This window comes from Podarcis tiliguerta (assembly GCF_965153285.1).
Source record: "Podarcis tiliguerta genome assembly, chromosome: 9".
NCBI classification, from domain to species: domain Eukaryota; kingdom Metazoa; phylum Chordata; class Lepidosauria; order Squamata; family Lacertidae; genus Podarcis; species Podarcis tiliguerta.
Window position 1 is genome coordinate 2,506,954 of NC_139542.1, and position 24,998 is coordinate 2,531,951.

Genomic DNA, 24,998 nt, shown 5'->3' on the forward strand with positions numbered 1-24,998 from the left:
CGAGGCACCCGCAGACCAACGGACAAGCGGAGCGAGTCAACGCCGTCATTCAGCAGTACCTGAGATGCTACGCAAATCAGCAGCCAGCAACATGGGTGGACTACCTGCCGCTCGCTGAGTTCGCCTACAACAACACGAAGCACGTGTCCACGGGGGTGACACCGTTCTTCGCCAACAACGGGAGGCATCCCAGAACCTTCCCGGGATTAGAGAGACTGGGGGAGGGGGAGCCACAGGCAGCGGAAGCCTTAGTGTCCGAGTTGCAGGAGGTTCACGAACAGCTTCAGAGGCAGTTAGAACTAGCAAAGCACGCATACAAACTGCAGGCTGACAAGCACAGAAGGGTTGGGGAAGACATACAGGTGGGAGACTGGGTTTGGTTGGCAGCCCAGGCAGTGCCGACCAGATCGTTAGCGAAGAAGAAGCTCGGACATAAGCAGCTAGGACCTTACCAAGTCGAGGCACAGGTCAATCCAGTGGCCTTCCGGTTGACACTTCCGGAGGGATCCAGAATGCATCCAGTGTTCCATAGATCAGTACTCACGCCCTACAAAGCACCTCACAGATTTCAGGAGCCGGGCACGGCACCAGACCCGCTCAGGGAGCAGCCCACAAGGAGGGGGTCGCCAAGAGGGGAACCCATCAACGAGGTCACAGAGATTTTAGACTCGAGATGGGGGGAAGAGGGAGTAGAATATTTTCTCGCCAGCGAAGGTACCCCGACCAGCGCCAACCGTTGGGTGCCGGACTATGCCTTGGACGAGCCTCTTCTCAAGGAAGAGTTTCATGCCTTGTTCCCACACAGGCCCATGCCAGCCGCGTATTTCGACGACTGGCTTTTCACACCCACACTTTCAGCCAGCACGTTCCAGGGGTTCACCTCGGACGAAGAACCGGCACTAGAAACACGTTCCCCGGAGGGATCGCCCCAGGGGTATGCCTCAGACCGCTCTTATTGGTGGGACGATCGACCAGAGGAGCAGTGGAGCAGGAAGTTGCTGGGGGGTCCTTGGAAGGCAACGGCCCCAGAGGTGACCGGGGGAGAGACGGAGATGGACGTGTTGGGGGAGGACCTCGGGTTCGAGCACGGCGGCACTGAGATGGAAGCAGAGGAAATCGAGGTCGGCGAGAGCACGGAGGACGAGCCGGACTATTCCGGCTGGATGCACGCCAAGGGAGACGAACTGTATCCGCCATTCACCCCCACAACGACGGAGCACCCAGCACCCACACCTGAAGGAGGGGAGGGGGGAAGGGGGGGCTTCGAGGGGGGGATGGATGTCAGGGGTTCAGGAGCAGAGGCACAGGAAGTGGAGAGCGAGGGGGAGGAGTCCGAAGGAAATGTCAGCGATGACAGCGGTCCGAGGTCTCTGAGTCTTTCCAGCGAATCGGAAGATTCACAGAAAGAGGCCCCCATGGTCAGGGCAAGGGGGGTGCCTAGGGGGACACCCCAGGAAGAAGGGGCCAGAGGGGACTCAGAGAGCAGCAGCTGGAAATCAGGACCAGCGTCCACACCAGAGTGCAGTAGGGGGGAGGAGTCCCAGGCATCGGGATCAGGCGGCGTGCTGCCAGCAGAAGGACAGGAGACAGGACTGGCCACGCCTACATCGGGGAGCGAGGAAACGGTCGAGAGGAAGGTCGAAGGCTGGGCGCGCGCGCCAAGTTCAAATGTACAGGAGGGCGGCGCAGTTGGCAGCCCGGATAGGGAGCCAGGTCCCAAAGCCCGCCGAAGAGAGAGGGAGGAGTCAGGGGGGTCAACGTCTGCGTCGGAAGAATCCAGGAAGGAAGGGACCCCGGGGGGTAGCAGGACCCAGAGGAGAAAGGAGAGACGGAAGAGGTGGAGTAAGGCTAGAATCTTAAACTGGTGTACAGGGGGCGGAGATTCAGATGGAGCTTCGCCGGTCTAAACCCTAGACGTAGAGCTGGGGCGCTACGGCTTGAGAATGGAAACTGTACTTCAATAAAGACTTTTATACATTACTACCGGCTAGCGTGGGTCCTCTGTGAGCTGGGACCTGGAGCCAGCTCTGACAACAACGAAGGGATTATTCCATTTCCTCTCTCTGTGTGTGTGTGCTTTCCCCATCTTGCTGCTGCCTTACTTTCCGATTTGTCTCCCTGCAGCCCGGGAACAACTCCGCCGTTCCAGACACAGCCGCACCTTCCTGGTGGAGTCCGGGATGGGAGAGCTCTGGTCCGAAATGCAGACAGGTAGGAAGAGCCAGTGGGGCAATTCATTTTTCTCCCCAAATTCCCCCCCCCCCCAAAATTCATTGATTTTCACACAATTATAAACAAACAAACAAACAAACAAACATCATAACCTTATTAAAGTTACACTTACTAACATTGTTAATTGACTTCCTCGTTTCCTCTTGGTTGAATTTCAGTGTATATCCTTTTAAACAGTTTTCCAAATAAAGTTCTTATAAATTTAACTTGAACAATTAACATCCTTGATTCTTTTCGTTTCTAGATTAAACATGTGAATTCTTAACTTATGTAAAATAAAATCCTAAGTACCCAATCAAGTACCTGCAAGCTTTTTCCAATTAGTTTAACTTAACAGACTTAACTAAATAATCATTAAATTTTGTCCATTCTTCCTGATACACCTCCTCCTTCTGGCCGCGGACTCTTCTGGTTAGGTCAGCTAGCTCCAAGAAATCCATCATCTTCATCTGCCATTCTTCCACCGTAGGTAGTTCCTGCGTTTTCCACTTTTTAGCTAGTAAAATTCGAGCAGCAGTTGTGGCATACAAAAATAATTTAACATCTTTCTTGGGCAGTTCCAGACCTGTTATTCCAAGAAGAAAGGCCTCTGGTTTCTTTATAAATGTATATTTCAAAAAAAAATTCAACTCATTATAAATCTTTCCCCAGAAGTCTTTCACCTTGGGACAGGTCCACCACATGTGGTAAAAAGTTCCTTTTTAAAATTCATTTTATAACACAACTAAACAACACAAACAGAAAAAAACAAACAATGCAAACAAATTCTTGACTTATCCTTATTTTTTCTAAGCATTGTTATGTGAGCTTCCCCAAGTCCCCCCTATGTGATTTTTATTTTACCTCATCTTTAGCAGTTTATATATATCATAATTTAACCATTTTTATCACACTTACTTTAACCATAAAAATCTTCACATTTTATCACTTACAAATAATACTATTTTAAAATGCACTATCTTCTACTTCTAACCCTACAGCCTATATCCACTTCCAAAGCTATTATTAACATATTTTTTCAAATATTCCTTAAACTTCTTCCAATCTTCTTCCACCGTCTCTTCTCTCTGGTCTCGGAGTCTTCTGGTCAGTTCAGCAAGTTCCATATAGTCCATCATCTTCATCTGCCATTCTTCAATAGTTGATAAATCTTGTTTCTTCCAATTCTTCGCTAGTAATATTCTTGCAGCTGTTGTGGCAGACAGAAGCCAGTGGGGCAATTCAAAGGCGAGGAAAGGAGGGAAATTCGACTGATTTTTTTAAAAGAAGAATTCAGAAGTCAGCTGGGATGTGTGTGTGTGGAGCGAAATATTCTGCAGTTTGCAGGACTGATGGATTGATTACAGTGGTACCTTGGTTTACAACCTTAATCCATTCCGGAAGTCTGGTGTTAAACCAAAGTGGACTTAAACCAAGACGTGCTTTCCCATAAAGAAAAGAAAATCAGGATTAAGGAGTTTCCTTTTTCCTTTTTTTTAATTTTTAATTTTTTTAAATTTTTATTGAATTTTCTGTTTTACAATTTAGAATACAGTGGATGCTCGGGTTGCAAACGTGATCCGTGTGGGATGCATGTTCGCAAGCCGCAGCAGCGTGTCTGCACATGTGCGGGTTGCGATTTGGTATTTCTGCGCATGCGTGAGCACCAAAACCTGGAAATAACCCGTTCCAGTACTTCCAGGTTTTGGCGGGTCCGTAACCCGGAAAAACACAACCTGAAGCGTCAGGTATGACTGTATTCATTTAAACATCCCTAAAATATCAACAACAGCCTGGCGTGCTCTGGTCCATGGGGTCACGAAGAGTCGGACACGACTAAACAACAACAACATATTATTTTCCATTCAGCAGCCTAACAGTCCACGGACAGAAATGTTTTTTAGCCTGTTGGTACGACTGATTATACTTCTATATCTCCTGCCCGAGGGTAGAAGATTAAAGAGGTGCTGGCTGAGGTGCGAATCGTCCCTGGGAATTTTTCTCGCTCTCCTAAGGCAACGATCCCTTGCGATGTCATCTAGCTGGCTCAGGGGGGAAGCCCATGATGTCATGCGCTGTGTTCGCCACCCTGTGTAAAGACTTCCCTTCTTCTCTTTCCAGGGCTCATTCTGCATAACATAAATCCCTGTGTATTTTTTATAAACGAAACCATTCAGTATTCCATTGTTGCATCCATCAAAAGTTCATTTTGCATTAGAACTCTCGCGGCTGTTGTTGCATACATCTGGACTCTCCTTCCTTGGAGGTTTCTCGGCAGAGGTCAGAGGGCCATCTGTCATGGATGCTTCAGCTGAGATTTGTGCCTTGCACGGGGGTTGGACTAGATGACCCTCAGGTATCCCTTCCAACTCTATGATCCTGTGATTCCTTTCCCGAACCTGGCATCACCACCTTCTTTCCTTCATCCCGCAGGGGACCGCTACATCGTGGCCGACTGTGGCGGAGGGACGGTCGATCTGACCGTGCACCAGATTGAACAGCCACAGGGGACCCTCAAGGAGCTCTACAAAGCGTCAGGTGAGGGGGGGCTGGGGAGAGTCCACAGAGCAAGGCCACCTGCAAGAAGGTCCAGGGCTGTAGGTGGAGGAGAAAGGTAAACTTATCTCATTCACGCTTTCCATAACCCTATGGAATCTGAAACACAGAATTCGTACTTCTCCGAATTTTGCGGTGCAGTTCTCCGCCAAAACAATGCGTGCAAGAATGCACGACTGTGGTAAAGCTTGGCTAAAACTGCATATAATTATGGTAAGGAGAGCCATACCATACCTTGGAAGTCTACCTTGGACTTCCGTTCGACTTCCAAAACATTCGAAAACCAAAATCACAGTTTATGATTGGTTGCAAGAAGCTCCTGCAGCCAATCAAAAGCCGCAGAAGCCCCGTTGGACGTTTGGGTTCCAAAAGAATGCTTGCAAACCGGAACAGTCACTGTTTGTGGTGTTCAGGAGCCAAAACGTCCAAGTTCCAGGGTGTTTGGGACCCAAGGTGCAACTGTATTTGGCAAAATTCCACACAAACATGACTGCAGCCCTGAACTTTCATGTAAGCCGTGCAATTTTGCAGCTTTGAAAGGCGGCTGGGTTTGTGCCCAGGTTTGTTTCCCACCCAGCTATTTGGCTAGAACGACCATTCCAGGGTTTCCAGGGTTGTTTGAAGCTGGCCTCCCCTGTTGGTGTTCTGATGTTAGAGTTCCACCTAGTGGCTGAAACTGAAATAGCAAGCAAGAAGCGAAATAAGAAGGAAAATCAAAGCCTTTATTTGAAGGTGGAAATGCAAATGTCTGGGACTCACTGCATTCTTCGGATAGGTTGCTCATATTTGCAACGACAGCTTAAGGAAGTGCATTCCTCAGCTCAGGGGGCCACCCCAGACAGTGCCCTGACCTTTGGGAGAACAACAAACAATACAAGCAACACACAGACCAGCATACTAGATAGCACTGTAATTCTTATTGCATAATATACATGATTTAGTAGCAAAAACAAAATGTGTGCACTTGTAAATTCTCCAATATATTTTAAATCAATTGAACACACGTCTGTCAATCTTTGAAAGTCCGCAGAAGTATAAGAAGTCTATAGTTGAAACAAAGTAATAGATGCTATCCTGTGGGCTAAGCGGTAAAACTTTTTTGGGCTTTGTGGTGCCGAAGTAGTAGGTGAATAACAATGTAGGACAGTGATCCCGGATAATCTGACTGTTTCGCTGGAATCTTCTTCAGCACAACCCATACATTAGAAAAACGCACAAGGAGCAGTGGTCATGTGGATATGCAATATGTCATTCACTTACTTACTTTCAAAGATTGACAAGCGTATGTTCATTTGATTTCAAATATATTAGAGAATTTACAAGTGCACACATTTTGTTTTTGTTACTAAATCAGGTATATTATACAATAAGAATTACAGTGTTATCTAGTATACTGGTCTGCGTGTTGCTTGCATTGTTTGTTGTGTTAAGTTTGGATTTGTTGTTCTGTACTGTTGATGTACCCTGACCTTTGGGAGGGCAGAAAACACAGAGAGAGACTAGCTTCTCTTAGGCCCTGAAAGCCCCATATTCTTCATGCCATTATTATTATTATTATTATTATTAGCCCACCTTTTTCCTCCAAGGAGCTCAAGAAGGCACGCATGGTTTCCCATCTCCTCATTCTGTCCCACAGCAACCCTGCAAAGTAGGCTAGGCTGAAAGGCAGCCCAAGGTCCCAACCAGCAAACTGCATTGCCAAGCGGGGATTCGAACCCTGGCCCCTGAAGCCCTAATTTGACCCGCTAGCCATTGTGCCACGCTGCCCCTCTCCCTTGCTCCTTTGACCTTCCCTCTCCCATCGCTGCCTTCCAGGAGGTCCTTACGGGGCCGTGGGTGTGGACTTGGCCTTCGAGAAACTTCTCTGCCAGATCTTTGGCGAGGACTTCATCGCCACCTTCAAGGCCAAGCGCCCGGCAGCCTGGGTCGACCTGACCATTGCGTTCGAGGCCCGCAAGCGAACGGCTGCCCCTCACCGGGCCAACTCCCTCAACATCTCCCTGCCCTTCTCCTTCATCGACTTTTACCGGAAGCACCGGGGACAGAATGTGGAGACGGCTCTGAAGCGCAGCAGGTGAGGCTCCCAGAGGGTTGGATGAAAATGGGGGTTGGACTAGATGACCCTTGGGGTCCCAAGGATGACCTTGGCCCTGGCAGGGATAAAAGGATCACAATTCCACTGCCCCACCCCAAGTTCTTTCCCCTTTTGTTAAAAATTTGAGGCTTTCTTTCAGTAGAACTCCATCAGGGCAGTGTAGATTGGACATTGCAATTAGACTAAAACAGCATAAAATGAAGCAGAAAGATTGAATGGTCTCAGGATCTCGGACATACTATCTGTTATGTACTGAAGTTCTCACCCTGGGCCAGAAAGGGGATACTGTAAATAGTTTTCACTCAGATCCACATATGCAAATGAGGGATCAAAAGTGACGTTCAGTGATTGGATAGTTACAGAAAATGGTTACTGTTGCGTTCTAGTGGAGCTCCATATAAGCAGGCTGGCTGAACCCTTCAGTTCAGTTCTGTTCTGACCTGTGAATAAACAAGAGCTGTCTGAAGAATCGCTGTGTCGTCTGATATGTTCACGCACAACTTAACACTACGCATCTAGAGCAATGGGAGAAACTCTGGCGAGAGGATATACGATTTAAGAAAATTTTGTAAAGATGTTCTATAGGTGGTACTTAATGCCAGTTAAGTTGGCAAAGATACAGTGGTGCCCCGCAAGACGAATGCCTCGCAAGACGGAAAACCCGCAAGACGAAAGGGTTTTCCGTCTGCAGAGGCGCTTCGCAAGACGAATTTCCCTATGGGCTTGCTTCGCAAGACGAAAATTGACGAAAATTTTCGGGGGGGGTCGCTCCAAAACCCCTTTTTCTGAATCGCTAAGCTGCTAAAAGCATTTTAGCAGCAAAACCGCTAATCCCTTAAGCCTTAAAAAGCCGTTTTTAGCCCTTAAAATGTCAATAGCGCTAATAGCGCTAATCCGTCAATGGGCTTGCTTTGCAAGACGAAAAAACCGCAAGACGAAAAGACTCGCGGAATGGATTCTTTTCGTCTTGCGAGGCACCACTGTATATAAATTGAAATCCAACCTCTGTTGGAGATGTGGTGGAGAAATAGGAACAACAATACATATGTGGTGGAGGTGTGAGGAAATTAAGAAATTTTGGATAGTAGTACATGAAGAACTAATATCAATAAAATATCAATAACAAAGAAACCAGAGACATATCTTCTTGGATTGATAGATGAAGAGATACTACGAGGGGGGGGGAAGAGAATTTATCTATATGCAAGTACAGATGCTAGAATAGTGATTGCTGCTAGGTGGAAGTCACAAACTATACCCACAAAGGAGGAATGGATTTGTAAACTTAATGAATATTTAATTGTGGCAAAATTAACTGCTATAATAAGAAATCAGTCAAATTCAAAATTAAAAAAGGAGTGGAAATGTTTTGATGAATATATGGCAAAATATTGCTGGGGGAAAAAGATACGCTAATATGCCTAGATTAAAATGTGAAGTACTAGATGGAAGAAAAATTAGTAAGGAAAGATAATAAGAATATGTAAATGATTTGAGAAGACTGTAGAATGGAAAGATTATTGTAAATTGTCTAATGTGGAGGAAATCGAGTGGGGGCGGAGGGAAGTGGGAGGAAGGAGAAGAGAATAATATGATAGATTGAGGAAATAGAAATGTAATGGGGATGAAATGGTGTTGGTTTTGGTACATCTGTATTGTAATGTAATATGTGAAAACCAATAAATAAATAAATAGCAAAAAACCCACGAAAAATAAAATAAAAATAAAAGTGTATAAGTAATCTCTTTTCTGGCATCTCCAGCGTGAACCTGGTGAAGTGGTCCTCTCAAGGGATGCTGCGTATGTCCTCTGAAGCCATGAATGAGCTCTTCCAGCCAACCATCAGCCAGATTATCACACACATCGGTGAGTCCCCCAGTTGAAGAGCTCGGCTGTGTGCAGAAACTCAAGCTGGGTGCCAACCTTCTTTCTCCTGTGGGCAATGCCCTGAAATGGGCAAAAGGGGAAAAGTGTGTCAGTTTGTGAGTGTGGATAGCTTCGTTGGTAGAGAATGAACCGCTTAAACTTAGTGTTGCGAGTTCGAGTCCTGCACTGGGCAAAAGTTTCCTGCGTCGCAGGGGATGGACCAGATTATCCTCAGGGTCCCGTCTAATTCTATACTTGTATTATTTTGCTGGTCAGTTCCACCAACTTGCAGCCTGATCCTGAGGACGGCCACAAGGTCCGACTCTCAAGATCCCCCTGGCCTGTGGTCTTGCGGCCCTCCAAGTGTCCTTCTTTTTCAGGGACAGTCTCGGACTTACAGAAGCCACCCCAGTTTCTGATTTGATCCCATAATGTCCCACTTGGATCTCCCCATTTTCATCAGAGATCTGTTGGTGGGTATGGAGTTATGCGACCCTCAAGCCAAGGCAATAAATAACTATACAACCTTTAGAAGACACTTTTAGAAGGCAGTCTTCTATAGGGAAGGCGGTTTTTTAATGTTTAATGCTTTCTTATATTTTTTATATAAGGGACGCAGGTGGCGCTGTGGGTTAAACCACAGGGCCTAGGACTTGCCGATCAGAAGGTCGGTGGTTCGAATCCCCGCGATGATGGGGTGAGCTCCCGTTGCTCGGTCCCTGCTCCTGCCAACCTAGCAGTTCGAAAGCACGTCAAAGTGCAAGTAGATAAATAGGCACCGCTCCGGCGGGAAGGTCAACAGCGTTTCCGTGCGCTGCTCTGGTTCTCCAGAAGCGGCTTAGTCCTGCTGGCCACACGACCTGGAAGCTGTACGCCGGCTCCCTTGGCCAGTAAAGCGAGATGAGCGCCGAAACCCCAGAGTCGGCCACGACTGGACCTAATTGTCAGGGGTCCCTTTACCTTTTACCTTTATATTTTTATATCCAGTGGTACTCTCGAACGTAATCCAGGAGTCCATTCGACTCCCGAAACAATTTGAAAACCAAGACATGGCTTCCGATTGGCTGCAGGAGCTTCCTGCACGCAAGCGGTAACTGCGTCAGACGTTCAGCTTCCGAAAAACGTCCACACACTGGAACACTTACTTCTGAGTTTGCGGCGTTCGGGAGTCGATTTGTTTGGCAACTCAGCCGTTCAAGAACCAAGGTATCACCATATGTTGATACCTTGAGGTCCAGTCCTGATGGCCTTCTGGCGGTTCCCTCACTGCGAGAAGCTAAGTTACAGGGAACCAGGCAGAGGGCCTTCTCGGTGGTGGCGCCCGCCCTGTGGAACGCCCTCCCACCAGATGTCAAAGAGAACAACAACTACCAGACTTTTAGAAGACATCTGAAGGCAGCCCTGTTTAGGGAAGCTTTTAATGTTTAATAGGTTGTTGTATTTTAGTGTTCTGTTGGAAGCCACCCAGAGTGGCTGGGGAAACCCAGCCAGATGGGCGGGGTATTATTATTATTATTATTATTATTATTACTATTATTATTATTATAGACAGTTACTGGCTCCAAAATGGAACCTTGCCAAGTTTTTCCACCATCCTTTTGACCCCTGTGGCCTCTCCACCTCCCTCCATGGTCCCCTCTCTCCCTTCAGGTGACCTCATGAAGAAGCCGGAAGTCAAAGGCATCAAGTTCCTCTTCCTGGTGGGAGGTTTTGCCGAGTCCTCGATGCTGCAGCACGCGGTCCAGTCGGCCTTCAGCGCCGTCTGCCGGGTCATCATCCCGCAGGACGTGGGCCTGACCATCCTGAAAGGCGCTGTGCTCTTCGGCCTGGACCCCACCATCGTCCGCGTGAGGCGCTCCCCTCTGACCTACGGCGTGGGGGTGCTCAACAAGTTTGTGGAGGGCAAGCACCCCAGGGAGAAGCTGCTGGTCAAGGAAGGGAAGAACTGGTGCACCGACATCTTTGAGAAGTTTGTCTCCGTGGACCAGTCCGTGGCGCTGGGCGAGGTGGTGCAGAGGAGCTACTGCCCTGCGAGGGTCGGGCAGCGGAAGATCATCATCAACATCTACTGCTGTGGCACCGACGACGTGGTCTACATCACCGACCCCGGGGTCAGGAAATGCGGTACCATCAGCCTGGACCTGGATGAGTTGGAGGAGCCCAGCTGTCCGAAGAAGAACAGGAGGGAGATCCGAGCCAGCATGCAGTTTGGAGACACAGAGATCAAGGTGGCAGCCATGGATGTCCAGACCTCAAAGACCGTGAGAGCTTCTATCGATTTCCTTTCCAACTGATGCCCTGGACATTTGAGGCCTTGGAGGAGGAGGAGGAAGAAGGGATTTGGCTGTGGTCCTTCTCCTCCTCTCCTCTGTGGATTTTTCTGGTTGAGTCATGTCAGAGTTGGGAAGAAATCCAGCACAGGTCAGGTTCCAGAAACACCTCCTCTTTGCTTCAACTCGCCAAAGAAAGGCAAGCTGGAATACCAGGTGGACCCTTTCATCTTCCCCATCATTAGTCTTGGTCTTTGGTGGTGGCAACTGGACCACAGTCATATATTATCTTCTCAGGACTCTAGAAGAGAGCAGAGGGGTGGGCAGCTTTGCAGGCCAGCAGTAAAAAACTCCAAAGAGAGAAATTCCGCAGAAGAGGCTGGTCCCATAACCTTCCCTTCCATTTCCCTTCAGGTTTTGGAGAGACAATTTTGCGTGCAATGATGGGCCTTGCAGATGGAATGGTCCATGATGCAGCTGCAACCCTTCATTCAAGACCATAATTTAACTAGCTGGGGAGTTGGAAATTTCACCTAGCAGTGTCACCATGGGAAGATGAAATACAATACAGTGGTACCTCGGGTTAAGTACTTGATTCGTTCTGGAGGTCCGTTCTTAACCTGAAACTGTTCTTAACCTGAAGCACCACTTTAGCTAATGGAGCCTCCTGTTGCCGCAGCTCCGCCAGAACCCGATTTCTGTTCTCATCCTGAAGCAAAGTTCTTAACCTGAAGCACTATTTCTGGGTTAGCGGAGTCTGTAACCTGAAGTGTATGTGTCAGAGCTGGCTCCTGGTCCCAGCTCACAAAGGACCAACGCTAGCCGGTAGTAAAGTATCAAAGTCTTTATTGAAGAATAGTTTCCATTTCCAAGCCTCAGCGCCCCAGCTCTACGTCTAGAGTCTAGACCGGCGAAGCTCCGTCTGAATCTCCGCCCCCTGTACACCAGTTTAAGACTCTAATCTTACTCCGCCTCTCCCTTCTCTCCTTTCTCCTCTGGGTCCTGCTGCCCCCCGGGGTCTCCTCCCTCCTGGACTCCTCTGACGCAGACGTTGACCCTCCTGACTCCTCCCGCTCTCTTCGGCGGGCTTTAGGATTTGGCTCCCTACCCGGGCTGCCAACTGTGCCGCCTTCCTGTACATTTGAACTTGGCGCGCGCGCGCGTTTAACCTTCCTCTTAACCGTTTCCTCGCTCCCTGACGGAGGCGTGGTCAATCCTGCCTCATGTTCTCCCGCTGGTAGCGCGCCGCCTGATCCCGATGCCTGGGACTCCTCCCCCCTACTTCCCTCTGGTGTGGACGCTGGTCCAGATTTCCAGCTGCTGCTCTCTGAGTCCCCTCTGGCCCCTTCTCCCTGAAGTGCCCCCCTGGGTACTCCCCTTGCCCTGACCATGGGAGCCCCTCTTTGTGAATCCTCTGATTCACTGGACAGACTCAGAGACCTCGGATCGCTGTCATCGCTGACATTTCCTTCGGACTCCTCCCCTTCGCTCTCCATTTCCTCCCTCTCCTGTGCCTCTGCTCCTGAACCCCTGACAGTATGTAACCCGAGGTACCACTGTATCCACATTCCATTCCATGCAACTCCCCCGCTCCTAGAATTGCCATATTTCAAGAAGTAAAAACTAGGACATTCTGGAAAACCCCAGAGTTCTTAAACTTCTTATTCTTTTTTACAAAAACACCAAAAAACACCACAATTTTTCAATTGTCTTGCCTAAGATCAAAGACAAAGCGACGCCTTCTGGAAACATGAAGTGTTTACAAAATAATATCCTTAAATATTGTTGGGTTCACACAAACACACACACACACACACACACACACACACACACAAATGAAGCATCTCAATGCACAAGGTGTTGGATAATCAAAGCAACTGCACGAGCAAAAAATGGAAAGATTCTGTGCTTTTGCATGGGGAAAAGGACGGGCATTTAAGGCAATGTTGAATAACAATGCATGTCTGAAGTACAGTGGTACCTCGGGTTAAGTACTTAATTCGTTCCGGAGGTCCGTTCTTAACCTGAAACTGTTCTTAACCTGAAGCACCACGTTAGCTAATGGGGCCTCCCACTGCCGCCGCACCGCCGGAGCACAATTTTTGTTCTCATCCTGAAGCAAAGTTCTTAACCTGAAGCACTATTTCTGGGTTAGCGGAGTCTGTAACCTGAAGCATATGTAACCTGAAGCGTATGTAACCTGAGGTACCACTGTATGTATATTTGGACCCATCTTCCATTTTAGAGGAAGACTGGCATGGCTTTATCTGGGTCACCCCAACCTCTGTCTTGGACTGCCAATCCCATCGGCAGCATCCGGTGGGTACCAGTGTGAACAGCAGGTGGAGCAGTTCCTCTACTTATCGTGCCTTAATCCAAATAAAAGCCCAGCTCAGCTTTCATGAGCCTGCCCAGAGCGGAAGGGCGAGTTTCATTCAGCTGGGGGCAAGGGGAAAGGCTGGTCACTAGGGCAATATTTTGCCTGCTCCCCCAAACCCAAAGCTGTAGCCCAGCCGTCTTGAGCCCCTCAGAGCTATATTTACTTTTTAGAAGTCTTATCAGTGAGCAGCTCCTTGTAGGTCCTTTCAGTCTAGTCCTCTTGATGTAAGCAGAACTGGAGGGGGGTGGATATCACAGGTATATCTAGGTCATGGGTGGGCAAACTAAGACCCGGGGGCCAGATCCGGCCCAATCACCTTCTAAAACTGGCTTGTGGACGGTCCAGGAATCAGCGTGTTTTTACATGAGTAGAATATACCCTTTTATTTAAAATGCATCTCTGGGTTATTTGTGGGGCATAGGAATTCGTTCGTATTCTTTTTCAAAATATAGTCCGGGCCCCCACAAGGTCTGAGGGACAGTGGACCGGCCCCCTGTTGAAATAGTTTGCTGACCCCTGATCTAGGTTTTGTATGTTGCTTTCTGGAAATGGGAGTTTTTTTTCCTAAATGTCCAGCTTGTCTCTTCAGAGTCTGGGCTTTTAAACAACTGATGCTCCAGTCTTGAGAACTGCTTGTGTCCACTGCATCTTTGCAAAGGGCGGGGAGGAAATCAGAATAAGTTGACTGCCTCCAGTGACACCCCACCCTCAACAGCTCGGAGTCCCTTTAGCCGGCCTGCTCACTGCTCCACCAACCATCTTCGCTCTCCAACTAGCCAGGCAGGATTGCACCGTTCTCTGGAAGATCTGGCTGAATAAACTGTCCACATCGCCACCCTGCCCCTTCCAAACCGCGATAAAAAGCTTTCCTGGCCTGTCCTTGGAGCCTCTGTTCTGCCTCCTCCACTTCTTAATGCTTGTAATATGTCGCTTTGTAGGAACCCACCCCAAATTTTATTTTTCTATATTGTGTATAAACCCGCACTCTCTCTCTCTATTTCTCTCCCTCCCTCGGGAGAACGGGTGGACATTCATGAGCTTGTTGCGGCCAGTATGGCTTTATTAGAGAAAAATAAACGGAAGTGATTTTTGCTTTCCTCTTCTGCGAGATGAGTGTGTGGGGCCCAGATGTGAGTGGGCATGGAGGCTTCAGCTGTGATTCCCCTTGGGGGGTTTTCCTTCCAACTCTACAATTCCTTGTCAGGCAGGAGGAATGCTTGGCAGGCAGATCAGCTCTTGGCTTCCTGAATTGCAGAACTCGAAGACTGGAAGGGACCTGAGGGTCATCTAGTCCAACCCCCTGCAATGCATGAACTGGAGTTAAAGGATCCCCTTTTTTCTGTGGAAAATGTTCTACTTCACAGATTAATTAGTAACTGTGAATGTCAATTACAAATTAGTGTTAGACAAGCTGGCAATTTCATTCCCCCCCCCCCCTTTACAAGCTAAATTAGATCACTATAAGGCATTTCTGATTTCTCTAAGTAAGCCAGTTCAAATTTTCTGGAAAACCCAGAAAATCGCTGCCTGTGATCATTCTTTAGACACTGCCACCTCCTTCAAAACATTCAAGGTTTACGAAACATTTATTCCAAGCCCAACTGAAGCCAGTTTGCTTATTTCAGCAAACTAGAGGTGCGTATAGTTTTAATTATTCTGCTAAGGATAATTAAAGGATAACTGTTTTGCAGTGTTCGTTCGTTTGTTTCTATGTTTTAGCAATTCTAGGTTTTTATCTGTAAGCCACCTTGAGCCCCATCAGGGAAGAAGGCAAGGTATAGATAAATATCCAATAGTAATAGATGACCCAGAGATACCAGCTTTTCAAGGTCTGCTAATCATGGCCCCTTGCCTTATTTATTTAATGTGTACGCTGCCCTTCATCTGTAGATCTCAGGATGGCTCGCAAGATAAAAATAAAATATAAAACACAAAATGCATGATTAAAACAAGGGGGAAACCACACACCCTCCCACCAGCAGGTGGCAGTGCCACCCAGTTTGGGGACCTAGACGAGGCTCCAGAAGAGACACTGGACTGGGCTGCAGCCTGTAGGTGGCAGCAGACCATCTCCTGGCTTCCCACCCACAAGATTCAGACTTTGCCAATGGAGCGCCCCCTTCAGGTGCTTTGCGGTACTGATGGGAGCACAGCCTGATGGGAGTTGTAGTCCACCTGGAAGGCCACAGGCTGGGGGTAGCCGGGTGCCGAGGACAAAGGACCTCATTGAAAAAGAGAAAACTTAAAACCCCAACCACATCCCCAGTCATTCCACACAGGACAGCAGAGGAGGTTTTTTTTGTTCCAACTGAAGTTTATTGTTTTCCTTTAGAGATTTTTTTGCTTTTAAAAAACCCAAAAAACACACAAGTTTATTTGAATATATATATATATTTATGTATATATGTATATGTATATAGGCACATAAAAAACCCATTGGTTTCTTTCTTAACTATATCACATTCCTGGTCTTTGTACTATGAATCTTTTTTGAAAAAAGAAAAAAGAGTGAGAGGGAAAAGAGAATGGTTAAGAAAACACATCTGGGAGAGGAAGCGCCATGTTTAAAGACAAGGCTCCAACAAGTGAACAGAACAACTGCAGCTCTCCAGATGTTGGTGAGCTTCAGCTCCCAGCAGCCTGAGACAGCGTGGCCCAATGGTTAGGGACAATGGGAGTTCAGCAACACGGGAGGGGTGCCCACCTCAAACAGATGAAACAGGGGTCAGCCATGAGCCTTGGGTCTCATCCTGCGCCCTCACCTCCCTGCTGCTCCAGAAGGGCTGCTCCTGGGAGGGCAGTGGTCTAGTTATGGGGCTGCCGAGGCAGGAGCACATCAGACCGCCTCCCTCCTACCGCTGGAGCAGATTTTTTTATTTCAAAAACAGGAGGTTCTGCTGCAGTGGGAAACTTAAAATAACATTTAAAAGAGAAGGGAGAAGAAAGTAAAAAATCTAGCACATCCGTCTGTGGCAGCCTCGCTCCCTGAAGAGCTACTTTTCCAGTTGCAGGGGACCGCTTTGGGGTTGGGGGGCGAAATCCAAAAGTCAAAGCTCTTCAACCTGCCCTCTTAAGCCACGCCGTGGGTAGATTTCACTAGGAAATGCAACTCATTCCTTTCGTGTCGGGAGCGGAGGGTCTGAATCTTGAATATGAAAAAGACGTTAAAAAGCAAACAAACCGCAGCAGGAAGGAAGAGAGAACAAAACACCTGTTTTTCTGGGGGGTTTCAAGACACCGTATGGCTTGCAAGAAGAAGAGATTCGCTCGGGGCATCTCTGGAAAGGCAACGGAAGGTTCAAGCCTTGGGAAGGAACAAACCTTCCCAGGCTACAGCAAAGCAGAAACAGGAGTTTTTTTGTGGGGGGAGAGACACACACTTGCAGGGCAACCGGGCAACTTTTTCCTCCTTTGGGGGCTGCCCCATCTTTACCGTAAGAATGGGCTGCCTTGTTTGGCTCTGCCAGAGGCTGATCTGCCTGGGGGAATGTTCACAGGAAAGTACCGTCTTGAAGGCTTGTTTGCCCTGAGGACGGGGAAGTGGGAGGCGAAAGAAAATAAGAGCACCCAACCCAAAGGCAGGGCGGCTGTGTAAAATTGGTCCCCAGCAACTGATGCAGCCCTAAGTCAGCCTCACAGAGCAGGCGCCCGCCAGATGCTTTGGACTAGAACTGCCATCAGCCGGGAGTTGCGGTCCTAAAACACCAAGAGGGCACTGGCTTGGCAAAGGATCTCTAACTAATCTTGACCTATCTATAGCAACGCAGGGAAACCTTAAGTTATCTGAATGCCTGGAGGAACACAGATTTCTCTTCCTCCGAGCAGCCAGCCGAAAGAGCTGTTCGGGAGCAGCCACTTGCTGGCTGTTTTGAGATGGCTGCTGGCCTCAGCCAAACAGCTGGTGCGATAGGCCACTGCGCAACTTGGGAAACGGAGCCTCGCGAAAGGGCGGCCGCGGGAAAACGCTTTTGCAGGCAGCGAGACGATGCTAAAACCTGGAGGAAAATCAACACACACACACAACTGGTCTCTGGGGGTCCCCCGCGCATGTGCGCCCGCTTGCAAAAATTGGGGTGTGCACGGTCTTTTGGACAAAAAGCCACACATCCACAGACGCAGTTTGAAGGCAGGAGAGACGGCTCTCGCCTTAAGCCACAGAACCGCCTTTTTGAAACTGGCGGGAGGGTGGGGAGGTGGGGTTAAGCGCAGCACCCCCAAAAACCCACAAGACAAGCGCCATGGGGGCGGGCACGAAACAAGCACGATCTGCGTCAGGCAGCCAGCGAACGGTTGGGGTGGGCATTCTCGTTTCAAGCTCTTTATAACCGGAAAATATTTATACATAGAAAACCCTTTGAAGGACGAGCGGGGTTCGAAGAAGAGGAGGAGGAGGAAGAGGAGGCGGTGGGTTGGGGGGCAGGCCTAGTCGAAGCCATGCCACTCACTCTGCTCCGAGTCGTACTCCACCTCGGCCCCGATACACTTCACCCCTTCCAGCAGCATGGGGGTGCCGTGGTGGCGGTCTGCAAGGCAAAGCAGAGAGGTAGCGAAGTTAGGAAATTTCAGTAGACAAATTTTGGTCAAGCTGAAGAAAAGCACTATGGGAAAACCAAAGGCCAAAGGATTTATGGGAAATGTATATCTGTTGCTTTAACTAACTGACTCTGGGAGTGTGAATACTTATCTCATGCATCTGCAGGAAGGAAAACCTCCAGTTAATTAGTGGTGATTTAACACCTGGTTACTAAGTGCTGTCCCTGTGTAAAACAGGGCTATCAAGCCTCATTACAAGAGAAAGGAGGATCTGCTGTGTCTCTGAGAAATTTGGGAGGAACCCTTTGATCCCAAGGTCTTAGAAATAAACAAGCTTCAGCTGTCACAGGCTGAGTTATTATCCAACTAGGTGACCATTGGTAAGTTTTGAATTACCGTATTTTTCGCCCTATAGGGCGCACCGGCCCATAGGGCGCACCTAGGTTTTTTTTTTGGGGGGGGGGAATAAAGAAAAAAAATGCCCGAGCTTCCCCTGACCCCAGCCCCCAGAACAGGCTGCTATTTGCAAGCCTTGGGAGCCCGGCGGGAACTCTCGTCGGTCTCCCCAGGTTGCGGATATCTGCCTGAAGCCCGGGGCGCGCTCCGCTGCACTCCCCGGGTTTTGGGCTGCAGGCTGCTGTCCGCAAGCCTTGGGAGCCCGGAGGGAACTCCCGCGGGCTCCCAAGGCTTGCACATAGCTTCCTGAAGTCTGGAGAGCAAGAGGGGTCGGTGCGCACCGATGCCTCTTGCTCTCCAGGCTTCAGCGAAAGCCTGCATTCACCCCATAGGACGCACACACATTTCCCCTTCATTTTTGGAGGGGGAAAAGTGCGTCCTATAGGGCGAAAAATATGGTAATCAGAAATTCTGATTGGTCCTTGGGGGTCCGCTTACACGTGGGGTCTTAAGGATAAAAAGCTTAGGAAAGGAGCCTGCAAACGCAGCAGCGTCCATCCGCCCTTCTGCCAGATTTACCACCATGCTGGCAGTCGTCATTCACATGCGTGTTCTTTGTGATGAAGAATTCCTATTGTCCTCTTGAGATGCGGATTCAGCGAACTGCCTTAACTTTTCTTGTGTTCTCGTTTTTGGAAGTACATTTAGCTAGCAATGCTTTACAATGTTGTTATTTTCCTTTCTGAACCATATAAGAGATGTGCCTACTTTTAAGTATGTTTAATCTTGTTTTTTAAATAAATTTTATACGGCGGATTTTCCTATTTTCTTCTGTGTGCCTTTCTGGGGAAAGTCTGAATCCAAAGTCTTAGCCTCCTACTGAACCTGTTGAATTTCTGCCTTTAATTTATGGAACCTGTTGAATTTCTGCCTGCAATTTGTGGTAAAGCAATGCAGGGTGGGGCAGCTGGCAACAAGGAAGAGTAACCTTCTCCCTTGGGTTAATCTTCTGGGCTATCCCCCAGAGTGGTGGCAGCAACTACCCCTTCTGTTGTGTTTTGTCCTGAAAAGTAAATGCTGTGGCACCACCTTCCCTCTCTTAACCGGGTCCCGCTGGATTGTAGGACAGAAGAGGAAGGTGGGTGTGCCGCAACATTAATACAGGCGGCATTGGAGAAAGAAAGAAACACTGCTGGGGGGGGGGGGCTAAGGGGAGACAGGACCCACCTCCCAATTCTGTCCCGTTATGCAAGGCAGCGGCAGCCAGAAAGCAGAGAGGAAACTGTTGAGGCGACTCACACAAGCGAGCCAAGCTGCACAGGGAAGGGTTTAGGGAAGCTTTTAATGTTTGATGTATTACGGTATTTTAATATTTTGTTGGAAGCTGCCCAGAGTGGCTGGGGAAGCCCAGCCAGATGGGCGGGATATAAATTATTATTATTATTATTATTATTAGTCTCCAAAAATTGTCAGTAGGCAGAACTAACTTTCATGCCTTTTGTAAAAGAAATATTATTATGGGTAGCTGGGAAATAACTTAATGCCCCCACCTCGAGGGGGCAGTTATAGCCATCATGAAACCCAATTCCCTTTTGTTATTTCATCTCCTTTCCTGCGCTTATTAAAAACGGTGCCAGTCATTTCGCCCTCTGCAATCTTTGCTTTGATCTCCTGCAGTCAAGGGATGGAGAGCAGCCTTCAGGGTCCTTATCGCTGACACCCCCGCCTCCAGCAAACACCCATCAACCCGAGAGATAAATATTCCAACACACAGCAAGCGAGTTTAATTTCCTGAGCAGTGGAGGCTCTGCGCCAGAGGAGGATATTAATTCGGGGATATATGGGCTCAGATGCCGAAAGGTGGCATGGCCCAGGGGCAACCGGCCGGTGTGTGGTGCAGTTAAACAGGAGATTTATGTGCTGAAATGGGGGGGGGGGGGAGCCAGGGCTGACCCACTGACACTTGCTGTGAGAGGATGCTTAAGGATCCCACGCAACATCACAGCAGAATAGAATAGAATTTATTATTTATACCCTGCCCATCTGGCTGGGTTTCCCCAGCCACTCTGGGCAGCTTCCAACAAAGTATTAAAATTCAGTAGTCTGTTAAACATTAAAAGCTTCCCTAAACTTCTCCTCTCCAGGGTTTTCCCCAGGCAATCGGAGACTATGCCTATCTGCAGCTAAACCTCTCCTCCGCCCTTTTCATGCCTCTCCTGGTCCTGGGAGATGGGAGTTTATTTCAGCAGGAGAGGGAGACACCGTGAGTCTTCCTTAGGCAGACTCCTCTCTGCCTCTTGGTCTCCCTCCTTCTCCGCTCACGGAGCCCTGTTACCTCTTCATCTTCCGACACCCCCTCTTCCCAGTCTTCTCCCTCTGACCACTCATCATTGTCCCATCACCACTCCCCTGGCTCTGAGCTTTCTTCCCCTGGGGGTTCCCTAGCTGGTGTGTCCCCCCCTCCTTTGTCGAGACAGCGATGGACAGCCCCTCTCCTCCATGAATTTCCCCACCTCCTTTCAAAGTTGGCGGCCACCACTGTTTCCTGAGGCAGGGAGTTCCACAGGTTAACTACGTGCTATGTGAAGGAGGACTTTCTCTTTCGTGGAAAGTGGTGAGTGTCTTCAGGGTCCTCTAACGGCTTCCCCAGCCCCACCCCCCACAAAAAATGCAGGCTTGAGGAATGGCGACACTTACCCATCACCCTGGCTTGCACGACCACCTTGATGGAGACTTTGTCGTTGGTCTGGCTGTGCAGTACCATCTCCTCCCGGAGGACCCCTTCTTTGTGGGCGGTGTACTCGCATTTGATGTTGTAACCTGAGCGGCAGGGGGGAGACAAGAGTGGCAGGCGTCATCATTTAACACCCCAGCAAGGATCACCCAGCAAGAAGTCAATAAAGAAATGCTTAGCTCAGGAATACTGGGGAATAGTAAAATAGAAAGGAAAGAGCCATTCTCTGTTAATAATTCATTCTCGAATTGCCCCCCCTTAAAAATAATTGCCCCCCTGTAGGGCATGTGCCCCACCTTGGGAACCATGGAATTATATTGTACCCCTTTCCTCCAAGGAGCTCGTGTTGTCATGCATAATTATAATAATGATGCTGGTGATGATAACAGCAATAATTTTATTACAGTCGTACCTCGGAAGTCAAACAGAATCCGTTCCGGAAATCTGTTCAACTTCCAAAATGTTTGGAAACCAAAGCACGGTTTATGATTGGCTGCAGGAACCTCCGTCGGACGTTCGGCTTCCAAAAATAGTTCACAAACTTGAAATGTCACTTCTGGGTTGGAACGTTCGAGAGCCAAAACGTTTGAGAACTAAGCTGTTCGAAAACTAAGGTACATCTGTATTTGTACCCCACCCATCTGACTGGGCTGCCCCAGCCACTCTGGGCAGCTTCCAACATAATAATAATAATAATAATAATAATAATAATAATAATAATAACAACAATAATAATTTATCATTTATTCCCCGCCCATCTGGCTGGGTTTCCCCAGCCACTCTGGGCGGCTTCCAACAAAATATTAAAATACAGTAATGCATCAAACATTAAAAGCTTACCTAAGCATATATGAAAACACAATGAAACATTAAACAATGGTTTAAACATGGATCTCCCCCCTCCTTACTTAATCCACACAACAACCCTGGGAGGTAGGTTAGGCTCAGAGAGGCAGGGACCGGCCAGAGCTCACACCCAGCAAGCTTCACGTCAGGATTCGAACCTGAGTCTCTTCCCAGGTCCTCGTCTGGCACTCTTAACTGATGCTACAGCGCTCTGGTCAAAGCGGCAGATCCAAAGCGGCAGATCCGACCCCCCCAAATTACAGACCCCGTTTCTTCAGAGAGAGAAATTGGGGGGGGGCGCCTCTTCTAACTGATACAGGTGCAAAGCCAGGTGCCTTTCCTAAAAAGCCGTCAAACACTTTTAATAAAATATGCTTGCTAATTCAAGCACTCGCTCCACATAGGCAGGGAGGGGGGCATGATTGGGAATTAAGCCCCCCCCCCAAGAAACCTCCAGAAATACAAAAAAATGACACACACAGCCCTCAAGCTTTTCAGCAGAGCAAAACCTTTTTTATTTTTTTGCCACCACTAATAATTTCGCTTGACTCAGAGGAAGATAAACACAGTCATTCATCTGGGGAGGGGCGTAATAATTTGGTGCATTCAAGGGGAGGGGGGAAGGTTTCCAACGATCAGGAAAAATGCCTAATTTCCGCACCTGAACAATGACGGGACTCGCTGGGCGTGGGAACAGCGCTTTGAAATTTTTCACAAATGACTCGCCTCCTACGTGTTAAATCGGCAAAGCTGGAGGGGTGTACTTAAAACTATAAGCCATTAAAGAACACATTAATTTGGGGAGCGGGGCAAGGGGTTTGCCTAAATATAGAGGCAAGCTTTCAATAGGTACCTGAGGTTTGGAATATAGAGGTCTTTGGTGGAGTGAAGGATCTCACCATAATGGTTATTACACCTTATACGATGTGGGGTTTTTTAATAAACCAAGCCTAGCTTTTCCTACTGGCATGTTAAAAAGTCGAGGGAATTTTTTATATTGGGATTAATTGCCTTTGGGCAGCTACCAGCTATTCAATTTACCCCTACGCTCAAAAAAAGCAGTTCCTTCGTCTCCTTCAAGCCTTCTACTCTCCTCCTGTGTGCTAAACCTTGCACTCATAGGGTATAAGACCCCCTTGCCAGGGGAATTTAAATGGTAATGGGGGTCCTGCAACCGCCAACTCACACCAGCCCCCATTTTCCAGGCCAGGGAACCTGGGTGATGGGAATGCATAGCATTGCAGAGTTGGAAGGGATCACATTCACCCAGTGCTTTACCAACTGCACTGGCTCCCGGTGGAGTACAGGGTCAGGTTTAAGGTGCTGGTTTTGACCTTTAAAACCCTATGCGGCCTAGGACCCTCATACCTACGGGACCGCCTCTCCTGGTATGCCCTGCGGAGGACCTTAAGGTCCACAAATGGCAACACTTTGGAGGTCCCAGGTAGCAAGGTGGTTGGATTGGTCTCTGAAATACATCAGAAATAACCTTTATAATCTTTTTCCAATATTCCTTTACACACATACACTCCCACCACATATGTGCATATACCCCTAACTCTTGACCACAATGCCAACACTTTAACTATATATGCCAGTTGCGCCCAGGTTGTATACCTGTGTGCTTCCTTTGTGATGTTGCGGTACCGCTGCAATTTTTGCCTGAAGCAAAACCAAAGCTGTCGCCTAGTCCCAGGGCATGTGCAGAGTTGGGGGGGGGTGGAGAAAGGCGTTGCCGCCTGCTGCAAGCCAGCCTTCTGAAAAGGGCAGCGCATCACCGATAAGAATATTCCTGGCACGTCCAGAACACTCTGCAGAAGATCAATGCCTTGACTCAGATGCCAGAGGGCTGCCTCTCTGTGCCAATCAGATGTAGCCCTGTGCGGCAGGTGAAATGTACGGCGCACCGTTAATCCATCTCAGAAGGGGTGGAAATGCATGCATTTTGTTTTCCTGCTGCAAGAAGCCACAGGGCAGGGGGGGGGGCAGCCAAGGAAAACTGCAAAGAGATTAAAAGGAGCAGCAATGTTTGAATCACTGCATAGTAGAGGTGGAAGGGGCCAGAGGGGGCATCCATTCTAGTCCCACCCCCAGCAGTTTGAGTTTAGGAGTCGGAGGGGGCTCTTCCTTGCTCCCCCTTTCAGAAAACAGAGGCACACTGCCCAGACTCGCCCCCCCCCCCCAGGAGGTTGCCTCTGTGACTTCACCCCCGGAGGCACACTCCATTGTCTCTCGAGGCAGACAGATGCCAGCTTCTTTACGCTGCATACAGCTAAACCGTGGAACTTGCTGCCACAGGAGGCATTGATGGGCACTGACTTTGTTGTTGTTTAGTCGTTTAGTTGTGTCAGACTCTTTGTGACCCCATGGACCAGAGCACGCCAGGCCCTCCTGTCTTCCACTGCCTCCCGCAGGTTGGTCAAACTCATGCTGGTAGCTTCGAGAACACTGTCCCACCATCTCGTCCTCTGTCGTCCCCTTCTCCTTGTGCCCTCCATCTTTCCCAACATCAGGGTCTTTTCCAGGGAGTCTTCTCTTCTCATGAGGTGGCCAAAGTACAGTCATACCTCGGTTGAATGTGCTTCAGGTTGAGCGTTCGCAAGTTACGCTCCGTGGCAACCCAGAAGTAACGGAGCGTGTTACTTTCAGGTTTCGCCACTCGCACATGCGCAGACGCTCAAAATGATGTCATGTGCATGTGCAGAAGCAGCAAAACGCGACCCACGCAGGCACAGTCGCGTCTTACGTTCTATTCAGGATGCGAACAGGGCTCCGGAACAGAGCCCATTCGCATCCCGGGGTACCACTGTATTGGAGTCTCAGCTTCAGGATCTGTCCTTCCAGTGAGCACTCAGGGCTCCTTCAGAATGGATAGGTTTGATCTTCTTGCAGCCCATGGGACTCTCAAGAGTGTCCGACTTGGATGGTTTTAAAAGTGGCTTAGACACATTCTTGGAAGGGATGGCTACTCACGGCTCCTAGCCATGCTTTGCCCTCCACAGTCCGAGGCGGCAATGCTTCTGAAACCAAAGGAGGAGACAGCGCTCTGGGTTCGAGTCCTGCTTGCGGGTTTCCCACCGGGGCAAGCGCTCAGCCACAGTGAGAACAGGA

General features: G+C 48.7%; 2 protein-coding genes across 4 annotated transcripts in view; one reads left to right on the forward strand and one right to left on the reverse strand.

Annotated features, from left to right (window-relative positions):
• The window catches only part of HSPA12B (heat shock protein family A (Hsp70) member 12B), a 59,445-nt gene extending 44,959 nt beyond the window's left edge, over positions 1-14,486 (forward strand). Inside the window, exons 9-15 of one of the 2 annotated variants that reach the window (XM_083398375.1) lie at positions 2,125-2,211; positions 4,645-4,749; positions 6,583-6,841; positions 8,625-8,728; positions 10,379-11,781; positions 12,536-12,967; positions 13,204-14,486. In XM_083398375.1, the coding sequence (XP_083254501.1) occupies positions 2,125-2,211; positions 4,645-4,749; positions 6,583-6,841; positions 8,625-8,728; positions 10,379-11,022 (1,199 nt within the window). In that variant the 3' untranslated portion in view covers positions 11,023-11,781; positions 12,536-12,967; positions 13,204-14,486. Of the gene's footprint in view, positions 1-2,124; positions 2,212-4,644; positions 4,750-6,582; positions 6,842-8,624; positions 8,729-10,378; positions 11,782-12,535 lie in introns of both variants that reach the window. The other variant, XM_083398374.1, reaches the window with a different exon arrangement.
• Positions 14,487-15,671: 1,185 nt separating this feature from the next.
• ADISSP (adipose secreted signaling protein) overlaps positions 15,672-24,998 on the reverse strand; it is a 68,002-nt gene continuing 58,675 nt past the window's right edge. The window contains exons 5-7 of one of the 2 annotated variants that reach the window (XR_014501881.1): positions 21,005-21,127; positions 17,275-17,901; positions 15,672-17,216 (exon numbers count right to left, since the gene is read on the reverse strand). Coding sequence is in view for 1 of the 2 variants with exons in the window: in XM_083398827.1 (XP_083254953.1) it covers positions 16,489-16,523; positions 17,824-17,901; positions 21,005-21,127 (236 nt within the window). In the remaining variant the exon portion in view is untranslated. The remainder of the gene's footprint in view (positions 17,217-17,274; positions 17,902-21,004; positions 21,128-24,998) is intronic. The other variant, XM_083398827.1, reaches the window with a different exon arrangement.